Source organism: Convolutriloba macropyga, chromosome 1, assembly GCF_964194025.1.
Source record: "Convolutriloba macropyga chromosome 1, txConMacr16.3, whole genome shotgun sequence".
Classification (NCBI taxonomy): domain Eukaryota; kingdom Metazoa; phylum Xenacoelomorpha; order Acoela; family Convolutidae; genus Convolutriloba; species Convolutriloba macropyga.
In genome coordinates this window covers 21469569-21488491 of record NC_134468.1, presented here as the reverse complement: position 1 = coordinate 21488491, position 18923 = coordinate 21469569, and the positions used below count along the sequence as shown (strand labels likewise).

Here is an 18923-nt window from a genome sequence, read left to right as displayed (position 1 = left end):
TTATTCTTTCTGAATGTCGGCGAAATGTACCGCGATTGCATAATAATCAACTTTAGGAGAAGTTTAGAGAGTATGAAAGCATGATGACAATTGTGGAGCTAATTTTCATGAATTTTCAAAAAAACCGTGTTATAGGCCTGCATATTAAGTTGTTAGGTGAAAAATTTCTCTGAAGACGGAATATTATTTAAGACAGAAATTAAACCCAATTGTTGTCCGGTGAGCGCATTGTCGGGGAGGTGTATCTGAGTGCATTTTACGTCAATGGTTTTTGTTTTGAGGCTTCATTCAAGTAGCAACCATTGAAAGAACTCAGTCATTTTTTGCTATAATTTTGATAAAAATTTCTTTACCAGAAAGTATTAAGGTGACTGCTGCCTCAATTTTCTTTAAAATAGATTATATGTCTGCATCTGTCGTTGTTATATTCCCTTTATCTTTTCTGAGCAATTTAATATGAGGATGCTAATATTTTCCAACTTTTTCTAGCCACCGTTTAATGCAGAATACTGCTGTTCTCCATTACTGTCAAATTTGTTACATATATCTAAAAGATATGATGCTTTCTGCGGTTTTTAAGTTTCTGTATGGTCTTTAAGCTTTATAAGCTTGTTCCTAGAATTTGGCTATATTTTATGTACTTTCTCCTGTTTTTAACTTGCTTTAATGACTAATTTTCAGTTAATAGATAGACTGGAAAACAGTCCAGCTCTGTATATTTGATTGAAGTTGTTCTTTCACATTTTTGTTTTGAGGCTTCATTAAAAGAGCAACAATTGAAGCTGCCGATTCGTTACAAAAGCTGTAAACCGATTGTGGCTCCAACTTCGATAAAACATTGCAGCATAAAGATTGATGATTTTATTCTTTCTGAATGTCGGCGAAATGTACCGCGATTGCATAATAATCAACTTTAGGAGAAGTTTAGAGAGTATGAAAGCATGATGACAATCGTGGAGCTAAATTTCATGAATTTTCAAAAAAACCGTGTTATAGGCCTGCATATTAAATTGTTAGGTGAAAAATTTCTCTGAAGACGAAATATTATTTAAGACAGAAATTAAACCCTATTGCTGTCCGATGAATGCAATTTCCGGGAGGTGTATCTGAGTGCATTTTACGTCAATGATTTTTGTTTTGAGGCTTCATTCAAGTAGCAACCATTGAAAGTACTCAGTCATTTTTTGCTATAATTTTGATAAAAAATTTCTTTACCAGAAAGTATTAAGGTGACTGCTGCCTCAATTTTCTTTAAAATAGATTATATGTCTGCATCTGTCGTTGTTATATTCCCTTTATCTTTTCTGAGCAATTTAATATGAGGATGCTAATATTTTCCAACTTTTTCTAGCTACCGTTTAATGCAGAATACTGCTGTTCTCCATTACTGTCAAATTTGTTACATATATCTAAAAAGTATGATGCTTGCTGCGGTTTTTAAGTTTCTGTATGGTCTTTAAGCTTTGTAAGCTTGTTCCTAGAATTTGGCTATATTTTATGTACTTTCTCCTGTTTTTAACTTGCTTTAATGACTAATTTTCAGTTAATAGATAGACTGGAAAACAGTCCAGCTCTGTATATTTGATTGAAGTTGTTCTTTCACATTGTTGTTTTGAGGCTTCATTAAAAGAGCAACAATTGAAGCTGCCGATTCGTTACAAAAGCTGTAAACCGATTGTGGCTCCAACTTCGATAAAACATTGCAGCATAAAGATTGATGATTTTATCCTTTCTGAATGTCGGCGAAATGTACAGCGATTGCATAATAATCAACTTTAGGAGAATTTTAGAGAGTATGAAAGCATGATGACAATGGTGGAGCTTAATTTCATGAATTTTCAAATAAACCGTGTTATAGGCCTGCATATTAAGTTGTTAGGTGAAAAATTTTTCTGAAGACGAAAGATAATTTAACACAGAAATTTAACCCTATTGTTGTCCGGGGAGTGCATTGTCCGGGAGGTGTATCTGAGTGCAATTTATGTCAATGATTTTTGTTTTGAGGCTTCATTCAAGTAGCAACCATTGAAAGTACTCAGTCATTTTTTGCAGTAATTTTGATAAAAATTTGATAAAAATTTCTTTACCAGAAAGTATTAAGGTGACTGCTGCCTCAATTTTCTTTAAAATAGATTATATGTCTGCATCTGTCGTTGTTATATTCCCTTTATCTTTTCTGAGCAATTTAATATGAGGATGCTAATATTTTCCAACTTTTTCTAGCTACCGTTTAATGCAGAATACTGCTGTTCTCCATTACTGTCAAATTTGTTACATATATCTAAAAAGTATGATGCTTGCTGCGGTTTTTAAGTTTCTGTATGGTCTTTAAGCTTTGTAAGCTTGTTCCTAGAATTTGGCTATATTTTATGTACTTTCTCCTGTTTTTAACTTGCTTTAATGACTAATTTTCAGTTAATAGATAGACTGGAAAACAGTCCAGCTCTGTATATTTGATTGAAGTTGTTCTTTCACATTGTTGTTTTGAGGCTTCATTAAAAGAGCAACAATTGAAGCTGCCGATTCGTTACAAAAGCTGTAAACCGATTGTGGCTCCAACTTCGATAAAACATTGCAGCATAAAGATTGATGATTTTATTCTTTCTGAATGTCGGCGAAATGTACCGCGATTGCATAATAATCAACTTTAGGAGAAGTTTAGAGAGTATGAAAGCATGATGACAATCGTGGAGCTAAATTTCATGAATTTTCAAAAAAACCGTGTTATAGGCCTGCATATTAAATTGTTAGGTGAAAAATTTCTCTGAAGACGAAATATTATTTAAGACAGAAATTAAACCCTATTGCTGTCCGATGAATGCAATTTCCGGGAGGTGTATCTGAGTGCATTTTACGTCAATGATTTTTGTTTTGAGGCTTCATTCAAGTAGCAACCATTGAAAGTACTCAGTCATTTTTTGCTATAATTTTGATAAAAAATTTCTTTACCAGAAAGTATTAAGGTGACTGCTGCCTCAATTTTCTTTAAAATAGATTATATGTCTGCATCTGTCGTTGTTATATTCCCTTTATCTTTTCTGAGCAATTTAATATGAGGATGCTAATATTTTCCAACTTTTTCTAGCTACCGTTTAATGCAGAATACTGCTGTTCTCCATTACTGTCAAATTTGTTACATATATCTAAAAAGTATGATGCTTGCTGCGGTTTTTAAGTTTCTGTATGGTCTTTAAGCTTTGTAAGCTTGTTCCTAGAATTTGGCTATATTTTATGTACTTTCTCCTGTTTTTAACTTGCTTTAATGACTAATTTTCAGTTAATAGATAGACTGGAAAACAGTCCAGCTCTGTATATTTGATTGAAGTTGTTCTTTCACATTGTTGTTTTGAGGCTTCATTAAAAGAGCAACAATTGAAGCTGCCGATTCGTTACAAAAGCTGTAAACCGATTGTGGCTCCAACTTCGATAAAACATTGCAGCATAAAGATTGATGATTTTATCCTTTCTGAATGTCGGCGAAATGTACAGCGATTGCATAATAATCAACTTTAGGAGAATTTTAGAGAGTATGAAAGCATGATGACAATGGTGGAGCTTAATTTCATGAATTTTCAAATAAACCGTGTTATAGGCCTGCATATTAAGTTGTTAGGTGAAAAATTTTTCTGAAGACGAAAGATAATTTAACACAGAAATTTAACCCTATTGTTGTCCGGGGAGTGCATTGTCCGGGAGGTGTATCTGAGTGCAATTTATGTCAATGATTTTTGTTTTGAGGCTTCATTCAAGTAGCAACCATTGAAAGTACTCAGTCATTTTTTGCAGTAATTTTGATAAAAATTTGATAAAAATTTCTTTATCAGAAAGTATTAAGGTGACTGCCGCCTCCATTTTCTTTAAAATTGATTATATGTCTGCATCTGTCGTTGTTATATTCCCTTTATCTTTTCTGAGCAATTTAATATGAAGATGCTAATATTTTTGATATTTTTGTAGCCACTGTTTAATGTAGAATACTGCGGTTCTCCATTATCCTATAATTTGTTACATAAGATATCTAAAATGTGTGATGTTGGTTGCGGCTTTTAAGTTTCTGTATGTGCTGTTAGCTTTATAATCTTGTTCCTATAATTGGGCTAATTTTTATGTTGAACCTAATATGAAGATGCTAATATTTTTTGAACTTTTTGTATCCACCGTTTAATGTAGAATACTGCTGTTCTCCATTATCCTATAATTTGTTACATAAGATATCTAACATGTGTGATGCTGGCTGCGGCTTTTAAGTTTCTGTATGTGCTGTTAGCTTTATAAGCTTGTTAGTACAATTGGGCTAAACTTTATGTTGAACTTTCTCCTGCTTTTACGTTGCTTTAATTAGGGTTTTCAATTAATAGTTAGACTGGAAAACAGTCGACTTCAGTATATTTGGTTGAAGTTGTTCCTTTTGTACGATCAATGTCTGCTGAATTGAAGTATCGCTCATTTTTTAATAATCTTTGATGGACGAGGCCTTCCTTAAGCAGAGTGCCAATTGAATTGCGGAGTCTGCAAGTTTTGAACCATAGAGTACTATTACACTTTTAAAAAGAAGTCAAATTTGTTTCCAGTGGTGATATCAATGAACTAGATTGGCTCTTTTAAGATCGTTTCTGATTTCGCTCAATTCTGCAGCGAAGTATATTCAAAGTGAAGGTATTTCGATTAGATCAGCTTCAGAGAGGTTTGTCCCCTTTTCAACGCTTCGACGGGTTTGCCAAAGATCAGATATCATAAGTTTGAAAACCTCCTTTAGAAAACCTCCGAGGTAGAAATCAGTGTTCAGTTCTACACAGGAGAAAGAGTTGGCGTGCAATCTTGTTCATCACAATAGAAACAAAAAAGAATGCTTGAGAATTGACTACACTCAGAGCAAAAATTTGAAAGCAAATGTTCCCATTTTCCTAGAAAAAAAATCAAAGTGCTGGAAATGATTGGCTCAAATTCCTTTTAACGAGGTATCCTGTTGCCGGAATGTTTATAAAATCTGGAGTGCGTCTCCTGAGATCAGAATCGAAGTGCGCTGAATGCCGTCAAGTCACAATGGAAATTGATTTGAAATATGTTTGTCTGGAAAGCTTAGGTGCCGCTTGTATTCATTGCGGAGCTTAACATACTTGTTCAAAATATGATTCAAATTGAATGTCAACCAGATCTGCAAAGTGTTCCCATTTCTTTGTTCCTGATTTAAATTGTCTTTTAATTTGAAATCTTCACTTACGGTAATATAATAAGATCAAGACACCAATTTATGAATATTCAATATTTTTTCGAACAATGCTAGGTTTCAAAAGCTAAAAAGCTAGAGAAGCTTCCAACGCGAAGCTTCCTTGGAATTAAGAAAGCAGGTTGCCCATTGTGGCGCTGACTTCGATAAAAATTTGTCACATCGAGAATGTTGAAATCATGCTAGCTGAATGTAGGAAAAAATATTCCGCGATTGTTCAATAATCAACTCTGATAAAAGGTTAGGAGGTACGAAAGCTTGATGCCGATTGAGGAGCATGCTTTCATAAAACTACTGAAGGTAAGCCTTGTTATGGGCCTGAAATGTTAAGATGTTAGGAAAAAAATTCTCCGAAAACGATGTATCTTTATTTCAGAAATTAATAGTACAGCATTATGTAGTCCGGTCATCTATAAGCGTTTTGCGTCAAATTGGTGTTTTGAGGCTTCCTTAAAAAATCAACAATTGACGCTGCCCAGTCGTTATGCAAGCTGGATGCCGATTGTGGCTCCAACTTCGATAAAATTTTATAACGTAAAGCTTTTTAATTTTATCCTATCTAAATGTCGGCGAAATGTACCGCTATTGTATAATAATCAATTCTAGAAGAAATTCAGGGGACATGAAAGCATTAAGCCGATTGTGGAGCTTGCTTTCATGAAGTTTTTGAACGTAAATCAAATACCTTTTAACACAGAAATTAAATCCTTTTGTTGTCCGGTAATCTGATTGCATTTTACGTCAATGTTTTTTGTTATGAGGCTTCAGAACCATTAAAACCGGAACCATTAAAACTGCTCAGTCGTTTTGAAATCAGGATGCCGATTGTGGCTCCAACTTGAATGAAAAATTGCAACGTAAAAATGCAGCGATTGCAGAATTTATACAGCAAAAAACGTCCAATCTTTTTATGATCTTCAGAATTTTTGATGTCTTTGGTTGATGCTCAATCGTTTTCATATTAGAAATAAGGTACGAATAAGAAACTAAAGTTCACATGGCGAGAATTGTCTTTTGCTGACTCCAAGTCAATTTCAACCTCACTTGATATGTTTGAATTGAAAACGAGGAAGGTTCAGATCGTTTATGTGCAAAAAATAATTGCTCTTTTGCCCTAGCTGATGTAGTGCTTGATGATTATCTTGAAGCTTTCGAACTGGTTGAGTTTGAGCCCTTGGACAACAATTTTTCGAGGTTTAGAGACAAAGAATCAAACTTTGCAACTTTTGGTGTGTTTGCGAAACATCACTGGCCTTTTGGACTGAAAATCCCCGGAATTGTTGATTATCTTGCTGCTTTAGAAAAAGCCGATATTGAGGAAAACGTTAATCATTTTTCAATGGTATGGGAAAAGAAGGTTCCAAAGTTACTGCTCGGTAGTCTTTGTTTTGTAAATTAATCGTGCATTCCAAATTCTGAGTACGTTCAGAATCTGAAACGCAACTTTATGGAGAACAGCGTAATTGAGAAAAAAAGTATTAGCCCAGAAGAAGAGTTAAGTCTTTTACGGTGGTGAAAATTTCGGTGATGATAGAATTGAATGCCAATGTCCTTTCACGGAGTTTCAAGGTCCCTCTGTTAAACTCTTTGATTCCCGAACAACATCACGGCGCAAGCATTGTTCCATGCCGTCACTTACCCGAAACTAAAACAAACGTTTTATCAGTTCCTGAACCCAGTTCTCAACCAGCGAGGAAAAGTGCAACCTTATATTTTAAGCGAAGGAAAATTACAACGAAGTTTACAAAGTGTCGTGCCTCAAAACTTTCCAAACGTCGTAAAAGAACTGCTGTTTTTAGTTCGTCGGATAGTTTACGTTCGTCTAGCAGCAAAGACGCTTCTGAGAAATCTCCAGTTGAGAAAAAAACTCAAAGCAGCTTGAAATATGTCCTTTGGAGAGCTGCTCAAAAGTCTCAGAGAACACGCAATCTTTCTCTAAGAACAACATGATCAATTTCCTGTTACATCCACTCCAAATCATAATTAGTTTTGCAGTAATTTTGAGGAACTTGCTACTTTGAAACAAATTTTTCGTCAGATAGTGGGCCCTGTACATCAAATATTTCCTGAATATTCCCATGAACTCTGTAAAAATAGAAGAATATCGGCAGCTTCGTTTTCAAATCGAATCCTTCAGCACATTGTTTATCTGATCGCGCCCTTCGAGACAACATCAAAGTGATTAAGAAATCCCTTCCGTATTCAAACAATGCTCCTTCCTTCCATCATAAACAAAGTATCCCGAATCAATCCTCAAACAAAAATTTTCAAAAAACTGAGTTTCCTGATGGTGTTGCTTTCTACTTCAAATTTGAAAGACGGCTGGAACATGTTTCAACACACACTTTGATGCACTTTTAAGCAGTCAAAATTGGACGACTTGTGATGACATAATATTACCGAAAACTAACGATAGGGTCATTCATTTGATACTTAATGTTGATGGTGTGTCACATTTCAACACCAGCAAATTTGAGCTGTACCCGATTTGGCTAATTTTTGCAAACGTGCCGGCTTCGAAGCGTGTGAAATTCAAAACTCTGCTACTTGGTGGTCTGTACTGAGGAACAAAAATCCTTGTTACCACAGTCTATTCAAACAACTCAGTCAGTCCATTGATAGTCTTCAAAAAGGCTTTGTGGTCACAATACGAAGAAAAAATACAGTTAGAAATTCTTAATTATAATATGAAATTTTCATGATTACTCTTTGTTTCAATATGAAGCTCTTCTTTTCAAAAAAAGATATTCAACTGTTTCTTGATGTCACTGTATTGAGTTCGATTCGTTTGTAATAGGTAAAGGTTCGAATTGCGTTCCTGGTGCTTGACATGATTGCTAAAGCTGGGGTCCTTAATCAGACACAATTCAATGGGAAATTTGGTTGTCCGCGTTGTCTCGTTTTGGGCAAAACTGCCAAGACCATTAAAGTTTGGGTTTACCGGTATTCTTCACAAGCCTCGAAGAGAACAGCTTTTAGTTGCCGAAATAGTATAAGAGTTGTCGAGCTTCTTGGAATGCCAATAATGGGAATCAAAGGTTTATTGATTCCTTAAAAAATTTTTTGTTTTATAGGCAACCTTTTAACCCATTGTTGATATTTAGGAATGTGATGCCGTGAGGAGTTCGTGACAATTTCTGACTGCGTCCCTTTGATTATTTGCACCAGGTGTTATTCGGCGTTGTTCGCACGCTGCTCCACAATATCTGTAAAGGTATCATCCTTCGTAGGTTTAGGGGTGGTCATCAGTGAACGCTTGGTGATGTTTCGCCTAACCTATCAAGACTTCTCGCGACAATTAAAGGGCTTAGACAAGCTGAACTTATGGAAAGCGTCGGAATTCAAGCCATTCCAGTTTTATGGTTTTCTCACGTTTCTCGATTATATGCATCCAAACGTTCTGGCTCACTTTTTTGTCTGTCCACCGCCATACGAGTTCTGCTTAGGGAAACCAACAATGGGGAAAAGTGTCAATTGGCAGCGGATCTTCTGGACACATTTAGGCGATCTGCCCCCTGTTTCTATGGTGAAAGCGCAGAAACCTTCAATGTGCACTAATTTTTGCACGTGGTTGACGACGTGAGTTTTAAGTTCTTCTTGGCCTTTTCATCCTTACCTATAAAAGTTTAACATAAATATTTGTCGAATTATTATCTTTTCCATTGATGTTTCCGAGCTATCGACACACTCTGGAATGTAGAGAGCCAATTGAGGAGTCTACATTTCTCGTTATGCTATCTATTGTTCTTTTTATTTCTGCGATCATTTTATCTCAGACTAACTTTTCCATAGGTCATCAAGTTTTGATCGCTTGCTCTCTTCTCGTCCTTCCACTTCTTGAGTCAAGTCAGCCCATCACAACTTCTTGAGGAAGTCATCACGATCGATATCGCCGTTGCAACTCATAGAAGTTGTCTCGAAGAGATTTCTGCGAGATTTTGATTGTCCTCGAGTTGCTAAAATAGTGACGAATGACTTGAAGTTTTCCTCTTTAGTCTTTAAGAACTACAAAACCGCCCAATTCCTTTGGCCAGACCAACCTTTTACTGGATCAGAGAAAACACTTCTAAAGAAAGCAAAAGACTTCTCTTTCAACAATTTGAGCTATCATTGTCATGATGAAGCTTGTATGCTCCATATTGTCATAAATATGGAATTCTTCTTGAAATTCATTTTGACATTGCAGAGTCAGATGCTGCTGTTTCTGTCTCCAAATTTGGAAGAAAGCTGTTCGATTTCACACAGAAAGTTACCATTGAAAGTATAAGAAAAAACTTTAGAAAAACTGAATTCCAAGGGTCCTCTGGGCTACATTGCGCAGTTAACTCAAAAACTTGACCTTGTTTATCTCAGTAAAGATCAGTTGATAACTCCGTGTGTTTCATACAAATAGAATGAAAGAAATATCTGCTTCAGTCTCTGTAAATTAATCGAGCATTATTGAAATTGTCGATTAACCGGACATATACATCCGTGTATTTGTCTCTATTATTGTTTGTTTATGGGAACCAAGTTCACAAAACACACAGCAAAGAAAACTCATTGTCTCGTCAATTGTTTTGTTTTTGATCCAAAGCGAATCACTGTTATTTTATACTTGAGTCTATTAAAAAATCAATGATTTAAAAAGTCTTTAATAGTTCGGGTTAGTTGCAACAAAATTGTTAAAAATTTGTTCAAAGTATCTGCTTCGTATTATGTACCTCAATAACATAGAAATGAAAAAAATGCACGAAAATATTTTGTTTACATCTAGAAAAGAAATCATTCTCTTAGAAAAACTCATTTTTTAATTTTCTCCCGATTTAATAGATCAAAATGTGACAATGCTACATCAGTTTTTGGTATTCCTCGAATTGAAAGGATTTACAAGACGATTGTTTAGGTTTAAAAAGCGGGACTGATCCTTTTATTGGTAATCATATCACCAGTTATAGCTGCGCTCATTCCTCTAAAATTTAGTCTAATTGTTTGTGCAAGTTTCCATTTAAAATGTTTTACAGGCCTGCAGATGCTCAGATATTGAAAGGTATATGAAGTAAAAAACCTGCTCGAAACGTTTTTTTACGATATGGCGGTTTATTTCTACTTTAGTATTTTTTTTCGTTAGCTCTTTTGGGCTATGATTTGTCAGTATTAATTGCATAAGGTATGTTAATGAGCCTAAGCTGTCAGAGTAAAGGTATTTAGAATTTAAGTTTTACAAATTTTTGATTTGTGTGATTTTTCTTGTTTTTAGTATAAAGTTAGTTGCTTAATACTGCAGTTGCTTAATCGTTTATGAATTTCACTGAGTGGGTTGTGATTCGTTAGCATCAATTGAATAATAAGTGTTGATGAGCCTAAACGTTAAAATAAGGGTATTAAAATGTTGAGGTTTACAAATTTTTGATTTGTGTGATTTTATTGTTTTTAGTTTTTGAGATTGGATTCATAAATACTGTAGTTTCGTAGTCATTTATCAATTTGCCATAGTGGGTTATGGCTCGTTAGTATCAATTGTATATTGTGTCTTGGTGGGCCTAAACTGTTAGAATAAGTGTCTTCAAGAAAATTGTGTTTTACAAATTTTCGATTTGTGTGATTGTTTTGTTTAGTATGAGGTTAGATGTTTATTAATGTAGTTGCTTTATAATTTATCAATTTTGATAGTGGGCTGTGATTCGCTTGCATCAATTAAATAATGTGTGTCGATGAGCCTAAACTGTCAGAATAAGTGTGAAAAAGAAAAGTGTGTTTTACAAGTCTTTGATTTGTGATTTTTGTTTTTAGTATGAGGTTAGATGCTTAATACTGTAGTTGCTTAATTATTAATCAATTTCTCACAGTGTGCTATGATTCGTTAGTATCAATTGCCTAATGTGTATTGACGAGAATAATATGACAGAATAAGTGTATTCAAGAAAATTGGTTTACAAACTTTTGAATTGTTTTTTTTGTTTTTCTTAGAAATTAGATGCTTAATACTGTAGTTCCTTAAGCATTTACCAATTTCCCTCAGCTGGCTATGATTCGTTAGTATGCATTGAATAGTGTGTGTTGATGAGCCTAAACCTTAAAATAAGGGCATTAAGACGTTGAGGTTTACAAATTTTTGATTTGTGTGATTTTTTTGTTTTTAGTTTTTGAGGATAGATTCTTAAATACTGTTGTTTCCGAGTGATTTATCAATTTGCCATAGTAGGTCATGGCCCCTTAGTATCAATTGTATATTGTGTCTCCGTGGGCCTAAACTGCTAGAATAAGTGTATTTTAAAAATGGTGTTTTGCAAATTTATGATTTTGTCATCTCTCTTTGTTTTTAGTATTTGATGTTAATAAATGCTTAGATGCTGTATTTGCGTAGTCATTTATCAATTTCCCATAGTGGCTAGGCTATGATTTGTTAGTATCAATTATTAATTTGTGTCGATAAGCCTAACTTGTTAGAACCAATGTATTTGAAAAAATGTTATACAAATCTCCGATTTTTTTAGTATTGTTGTTGTTTTTTTTTGTTTTTCTTAGAAATTAGATGCTTAATACTGTAGTTCCTTAAGCATTTACCAATTTCCCTCAGCTGGCTATGATTCGTTAGTATGCATTGAATAGTGTGTGTTGATGAGCCTAAACCTTAAAATAAGGGTATTAAGACGTTGAGGTTTACAAATTTTTGATTTGTGTGATTTTTTTGTTTTTAGTTTTTGAGGATAGATTCTTAAATACTGTTGTTTCCGAGTGATTTATCAATTTGCCATAGTAGGTCATGGCCCCTTAGTATCAATTGTATATTGTGTCTCCGTGGGCCTAAACTGCTAGAATAAGTGTATTTTAAAAATGGTGTTTTGCAAATTTATGATTTTGTCATCTCTCTTTGTTTTTAGTATTTGATGTTAATAAATGCTTAGATGCTGTATTTGCGTAGTCATTTATCAATTTCCCATAGTGGCTAGGCTATGATTTGTTAGTATCAATTATTAATTTGTGTCGATAAGCCTAACTTGTTAGAACCAATGTATTTGAAAAAATGTTATACAAATCTCCGATTTTTTTAGTATTTGAGGATATATACTTAAATATTGTAGATGCTTAATCATTTATCGATTTACCACAGTGGCTATGATTCGACAGTATCAATTGCATATTGTGTCTTGACGAGGATAAGACGTCAGAATATTGTTAAAAAAATTTTTGATTTGTGATTTTTTTGTTTAGTGTTTGAGGAAAGATACTTAAAAACTGTAGTTGCTTAGTCAGTTATCAATTTTTCATAGTGGGCTATGATTCGATAGTGTTAATTGCATAATCTGTGTTGATGAGCCTAAACTGTCAAAATAAGTGTATTAAAAATTGAGGTTTACAAATTTTTGATTTGTGTGGACTTTATTGTTTTTAGTTTTTGAGGTTAGATTCCTAAATACTTTAGTTGCTTAGTCATTTATCAACGTCACATAGTGGGCTTTGATTCGTTAGTATCAATTACATAATGTTTGTTGACTAGCCTTAACTGTATGTAAAAGTGTATTTTAAAAACTACTTTTTAAAAATTTTTGATTTTCGTGATTTTTTCGTAATTGAGGTTAAATTCTTAAACACTGTAGTTTCTGAGTCATTCTTCAATTTGCCATAGTGAGCTATGGTTCGTTAGTATCAATTGCAAAATGTGTGTTGATGAGCCTAAACTGTAAGAGTAAGTGTATTTAATAAATTGTTCACAAATTTTTGATTTTCGTGATTTTATTGTTTTTAGTAATTGAGGTTAGATGCTTAAATACTGTAGTTTCTGAGTCAATTATCATTTTTCGATAGTGGGCTATGATTCGATAGTGTCAATTGCATAATGTGTCTTGATGACCCTAAACTGTCAGATTTGATATATGTTGAAAATTGTTTTAAAAATTTTTGGTTTTGTGATTTTTGTTTTTTTTGTGGTTGGACTCTTAAATGCTTCTATTTTAAAGTTGAAAATTTCGTTCTCCATTTAATTTTTGCTTTTTTGGTGCATTTTTGTTTGAAAGCATTGGTATGGAGTGTGTTGATGCCCCTGAAAAGAAAGAATTGTTATTTAAAAATGGTATTGGGATCTTTTTCAAATACGTTCGTCTGCCCAGAACGAATTATGTTAGCTTTTTAACTTTTGTGGTCTCCTAGTGGTTTGATAAAACCAATGCCGTGAACAATTTCTGTTTTAAAAGGGGGTTGTATTTATTATGTAGATTTTTATGTTAGAAGCGTTAGGTATTAAAAAATGACCATTTTTTGTTGACTTTTCTCTAACTTGATTTTTTTTGGACCTATGTTCTTCAGGAGCTGTTAATTATCAATAATAGATGTGTCAGATACTAAAAACAATTACAGTTTTTCCTAAATGGATTCTGTAAAACAAGAATTATCTTTTGTGCTCACAAATTTTTCGGTCCAAAAAAGCTTCTCATTTTAAAATAAAAATTTTTCTTCCTTTCCGTTTTTTTTCTGTTTTTAGTCCATGATTCATTAATACCAATTGCTTGGATTGCACCTAAAACCCCAGATTTTTTAATTTTGGAAATAAAACAGAAAAAAAAACAAAAAACAGATTTTTGTGGCCATTCTTTTTTTGTAGTTTAGATGTTTAATTGCTGCATTTGCTTAGTTATTAATCAGTTTACTGAGTCCTGTTTCATTTTATTTGATGTTGCTATATGTTTTTCAATTTTTTTGTTTTTAGCTTTTCTACATGGGACCTTAGCGGAGGCCTTCTCGGTGACGGTCCTGTATAAGGTGTGTAATATGTACATACCGAGCTAGGATCCAATCAAAAATTTTAATATACTGGAACAAGCGCCTCATTTGTTGGTTAATAAACTATCAGGAGCTGCATTTTCCGACATTCTTGATAATTCCGATAATTCTTCATAAATCTTGATAATTCTTGCTTAATCTTATGATTTCGTGCTAATTTATATTTTGGGTGCTATTGCATTTCTAATACTTGGTATGTCTTGCCATGGACCTATGTTCTTCAGGAGCTGTTAATTATCAATAATAGATGTGTCAGATACTAAAAACAATTACAGTTTTTCCTAATTGGATTCTGTAAAACAAGAGTTATCTTTTGTGCTCACAAATTTTTCTGTCTAAAAAAGCTTCTCATTTTAAAATAAAAATTTTTCTTCCTTTCCAATTTTTTTTTCTGTTTTTAGTCCATGATTCATTAATACCAATTGCTTGGATTGCGCCTAAAACCCCAGATTTTTTTAATTTTGGAAATAAAACAGAAAAAAAAACAAAAAACAGATTTTTGTGGCCGTTCTTTTTTTGCAGTTTAGATGTTTAATTGCTGCATTTGCTTAGTTATTAATCAGTTTACTGAGTCCTGTTTCATTTTATTTGATGTTGCTATATGTTTTTCAATTTTTTTGTTTTTAGCTTTTCTACATGGGACCTTAGCGGAGGCCTTCTCGGTGGCGGTCCTGTATAGGGTGTGTACTATGTACATACCGAGCTAGGATCCAATCAAAAATTTTAATATACTGGAACAAGCGCCTCATTTGTTGGTTAATAAACTATCAGGAGCTGCATTTTCCGACATTCTTGATAATTCCGATAATTCTTCATAAATCTTGATAATTCTTGCTTAATCTTATGATTTCGTGCTAATTTATATTTTGGGTGCTATTGCATTTCTAATACTTGGTATGTCTTGCCATGTCACGGTTAATCTTTCTTGGAAATCTGATCAAGATCTTGTTTCTGGACACCCAAGCAAAGATCTTGCAGGTTCGTACATATCTTGATATTATCTTGCCATGTAATATGGCAAGATCTTGGCAAGATTTTCCAAGATTAAGTATTTTTCTTACCAAGACTATCAAGTTTCATTTCACTGGGGAGACACCAAAGTTTGGAAGCTTGAGGGCAGTTGGCGGACTGGTTAATAAATTCTGCTGGCGAGTAAATGATCCTGGTTGGAATACAGAACTAGTATATTCTGTTCGTAGTTGCGCACACTTCGGTTAACATGAGTATTATAGACAGTCAGTCGTTAAGTAATTGTTGGCTCATTTAAATGAATATAGCTTGTATATTGCCAGAAAACAGCCGCCGTTGACTCGCTGGACGCATATCGGGATGTAAACAGAAAAAAACAGACATAATTCGATTCGAAGTGTCAAAAAAATTCTAATTTGGTGTGCAGTTAGATTCTTAAAACATAGCCGGCAGATTGCCGGAATAGCTGCGAAAGATTAGACCTGCGTGCCATATAATAGAGATAGAAACAGATACAGATCTAAATTGAAAAAAAAAATCGACGCAGCTCAAAAAACTAGGTAAAAAACATTCAGCGATAACTAAAGTTTGTTAAAATTCATTCCGCAGAAGCCTCTTATTAGGGACCTTTACTGCACATATAAGTTCCTTTGACCTTAAACAAATTCATATTAAACTTAAGTTTTAAAGTGCAAAAATCATTTTATTGAGTGAGGTAAGTCACGTATGATCAAAATCTAATCACGCAATTAACCTAAAAACTTTTGCTAAAGCGATTGAGAAATGACGTCACGCGCGCAAATGCCGTTAGTGAGAGGAAGAAGTCAATCAGAAAATTTGACTTTTTTAGCTTTGCTGCGTGAACAAATGTAAAACGAAAAAAGAGCGTCAGACGACGAAACAAAAAAAACATAGCAGGACAAGCAAGTCCTGACGTACAATTAAAAGAATTTTCATTGACTAAACAGAAAACTAGACCTAGAAAGGACTATGAATGGATTAGGAAAACCATTAAGAAAAAAATCACATCCAAAAAATCGAAAAACAGAAAAAAATCAAAGCGAAATTGCAGCATGTGAACAAAAAACCACTATCGAGAAAGCTAATTTTTGTTCAAACGCCGTTTTCTCACTCTACTTTAAATTTAGAGCGAAAAAACTTAAAAACTTCACGCAGCAAAACCAGTCGCCTTTTCGCTCCAATTCCTGTTTCGGCGTGACCAAAATCACTACTCCAATTTGACTTCAAAAATCATGAAAATGTGTGAACAGATCTTAAAAAAAAGACAGCGCCCCAATACAATTCAAATTCTTTGAATTGTAAAACCTAGCCGGCAGATTGCCGGAATAGCTGCGAAAGAAGAGACCTGCGTGCCATATAATAGAGATAGAAACAGATACAGATCTAAATTGAAACAAAAAATCGACGCCGCTCAAAAAACTAGGCTAAAAAACATTCAGCGATAAATTAAAAAAGCTTGTTAAAACTCATTCCAGAGAAGCCTCTTATTAGGGACCATTACTGCACATATGAGTTCCTTTGACCTTAAACAAATTCAAATTTAACTTAAGTTTTAAAGTGCAGTAGTCATTTTATTGAGTGATGTAAGTCACTGATGACCAAAATCTAATCACGCAAAAAAATTTTGCCAGAGAGAGTGAGAAATGACGCCACGCGCGCAATAGCAGTTAGTGAAAGGAAGAAGTCATTCAGAAAATTTGACTTTTCAGCTTTGAGTTGTGAACAAATGTAAAACGAAAACATAGCCGGCAGATTGCCGGAATAGCTGCGAAAGAATAGACCTGCGTGCCATATAATAGATAGAAACAGATACAGATCTAAATTGAAAAAAATCGACGCCGCTCAAAAAACTAGGTTAAAAACATTCAGCGATGAATTAATAAAGCTAGTTAAAATTCATTCCACAGAAGCCTCTTATTAGGGACCTTTACTGCACATATGAGTTCCTTCCTTAAACAAATTCAAATTAAACTTAAGTTTTAAAGTGCAAAAGTCATTTTATTGAGTGAGGTAAGTCACGTATGATCAAAATCCATTCACGCAAATAACCTAAAAACTTTCGCTAAAGAGAGTGAGAAATGACGTCACGCGCGCAAATGCCGTTAGTGAGAGGAAGAAGTCAATCAGAAAATTTGACTTTTTCAACTTTGCTGTGTGAACAAATGTAAAACGAAAAAAGAGCGTCAGACGACGAAACAAAAAAACCAAGAGCACCGCAATATAGCTAAGCTCAGCTTACAGCTTCGCAGTTATAATTATAATTGATTGAGCTTCTAAATCGAAAGCTATGAACCTTAGTACTACTGCCAACTAGCAATCGCTCTAAAGAACATTGATATCTTAATGCACTACGACATACCGGGCTTCACCTGTTTATCCTGTTTCTTTCAATTTTGCTCTTTTGACCTTGACCCCATTCAACGAATAAATACTTAGCCCAATTTTAAGTGGTTAAAAACGAAGCCAACCTGGGATCCACCTGACTACTTTGCCAATCATTCTTTGGTATCTGGAGACTGCATCTTGCAGGGAACAATCTAATGCGTGTCCCATGTGCAAGTGCCCAGTCACATTCGGTGGAGGCATTAACATTGTAAACTTTTCTCGCTCTTCCATCTGATCGGCAGTGTAATCCCAATTTTCAGAACTTTCCCAAAGCTTTTCCCATCCCAATTCTGATGCTGCAGGGGAGAACTTACTCTTCATATTTTGGAACGTATTTTCAACTTCCTTCAACAAATCGTCTGTTGTCTTTTCTGGTCTCTCAGGTTTGGTTCCTGACAAAGCGTCCTTCATACTAGCCGACCATTTGACCGACACTTGGTCCAATTTAGCCTCAGCTCGTTTTTGCAATGTGCGTCTTTTGCGTAAAATCTTGTGCTCTTTGTCGCTGATGTTTGAGGAACACATCCGAGTGACAGTTTTTGTCGAATGTTTCAAGCAGTAATAACATGATACTGTGGTGCTATTCATCGCCAATAGGCGGCGAAACTTGTTCGCGTCTTCAAATATATTTATCATAATAAATCTATAAAGAAAAATAATAAACAACCGCCCGAGTTCAGAACAGCCAGCCCACAAGCAGATAGATAAAACGGTATAATTTGTCACAATAAAAACTTCAAAGTAAGAAACTGTTATGGAAAATTCGATTACCATTTAGATTAATAATCAATTTTTTTGGCTTGACATATTAAAAATTCACAACCAGAGTCATCAAAATTCCTCTCTATTAAGTGTCCACGTATATTGTACTCCTTTAAAATCCAGGAAATTGACTTCAACCCATCTCTAATCGGAACTGTGAATATGAAGACAGCGTCACTATTAAATTCCATCAGAAAAGCGACAGTTTTAATGACTGATTCAAATTGATAACTCTCGTAAAAGCAGTCAGCTGCGATTATTAGATCCAGGGCGTCAATTTCTCGCAAATAGGGTGAAATTAAACCCCAATGGCATACCATGCAACGATACTTCGTCGAACAAATGTTATTGAGTTTCAGCGATTTCTGGGCGTACGAAATGTTCAAATCGGTTAATGTAGCGTGTTCGGCGGCCAATTTCAGAGCAACAATGGACGGCAACCCAGTTCCACATCCAAGTTCAACAAGTCGTTTCCCACGGACTATTTCGGGATTTGCAGAAAAATATCTGGCCATAACAATTGCCCCAGGCCATGTGAAACTGCATTTCTGTCCATTCATGTTTGCAACATTCACATCCATGATGACGGAAGTATCGGAATTTATTTCGAACACCTTTGCAGGATTAGGTTTCTCTTCTTTGGAACGATTGCCATTTTCTTTCTGCTGTTTTGCAATGTTAGAGTTAGATACTCCTCCACACGCGCCCATACGTTTCATACTTTCAATCTGAAGTAGGTCACAAATTGGGGATGCGGTGAACATTAACATTTTGAAAATAACCATTTTGATTAGCCTCA

The 18923-nt window shown here is 34.5% G+C and overlaps 2 protein-coding genes across 2 annotated transcripts in view; both read right to left on the bottom strand.

Moving 5' to 3' along the window:
- The window catches only part of LOC142336414 (uncharacterized), a 69748-nt gene extending 51608 nt beyond the window's left edge, over positions 1-18140 (bottom strand). Inside the window, exon 1 of the mRNA XM_075385231.1 lies at positions 17446-18140. Coding sequence (XP_075241346.1) covers positions 17446-18136 — 691 coding nt within the window. The 5' untranslated portion in view covers positions 18137-18140. The remainder of the gene's footprint in view (positions 1-17445) is intronic.
- On the bottom strand, positions 18113-18909 carry LOC142336416 (histone-arginine methyltransferase METTL23-like). The gene has a single exon (XM_075385245.1). It carries the CDS (start codon positions 18907-18909, stop codon positions 18142-18144), a length of 768 nt encoding a protein of 255 aa, XP_075241360.1. The 3' UTR covers positions 18113-18141.
- Between the last annotated feature and the right edge of the window lie 14 nt (positions 18910-18923).

What these genes read in the sequence shown, in the direction of transcription:
- LOC142336416 (XM_075385245.1), bottom strand. Translation starts at nt 18,909, where the DNA reads ATGGTTATTTTCAAAATGTTAATGTTCACCGCATCCCCAATTTGTGAC.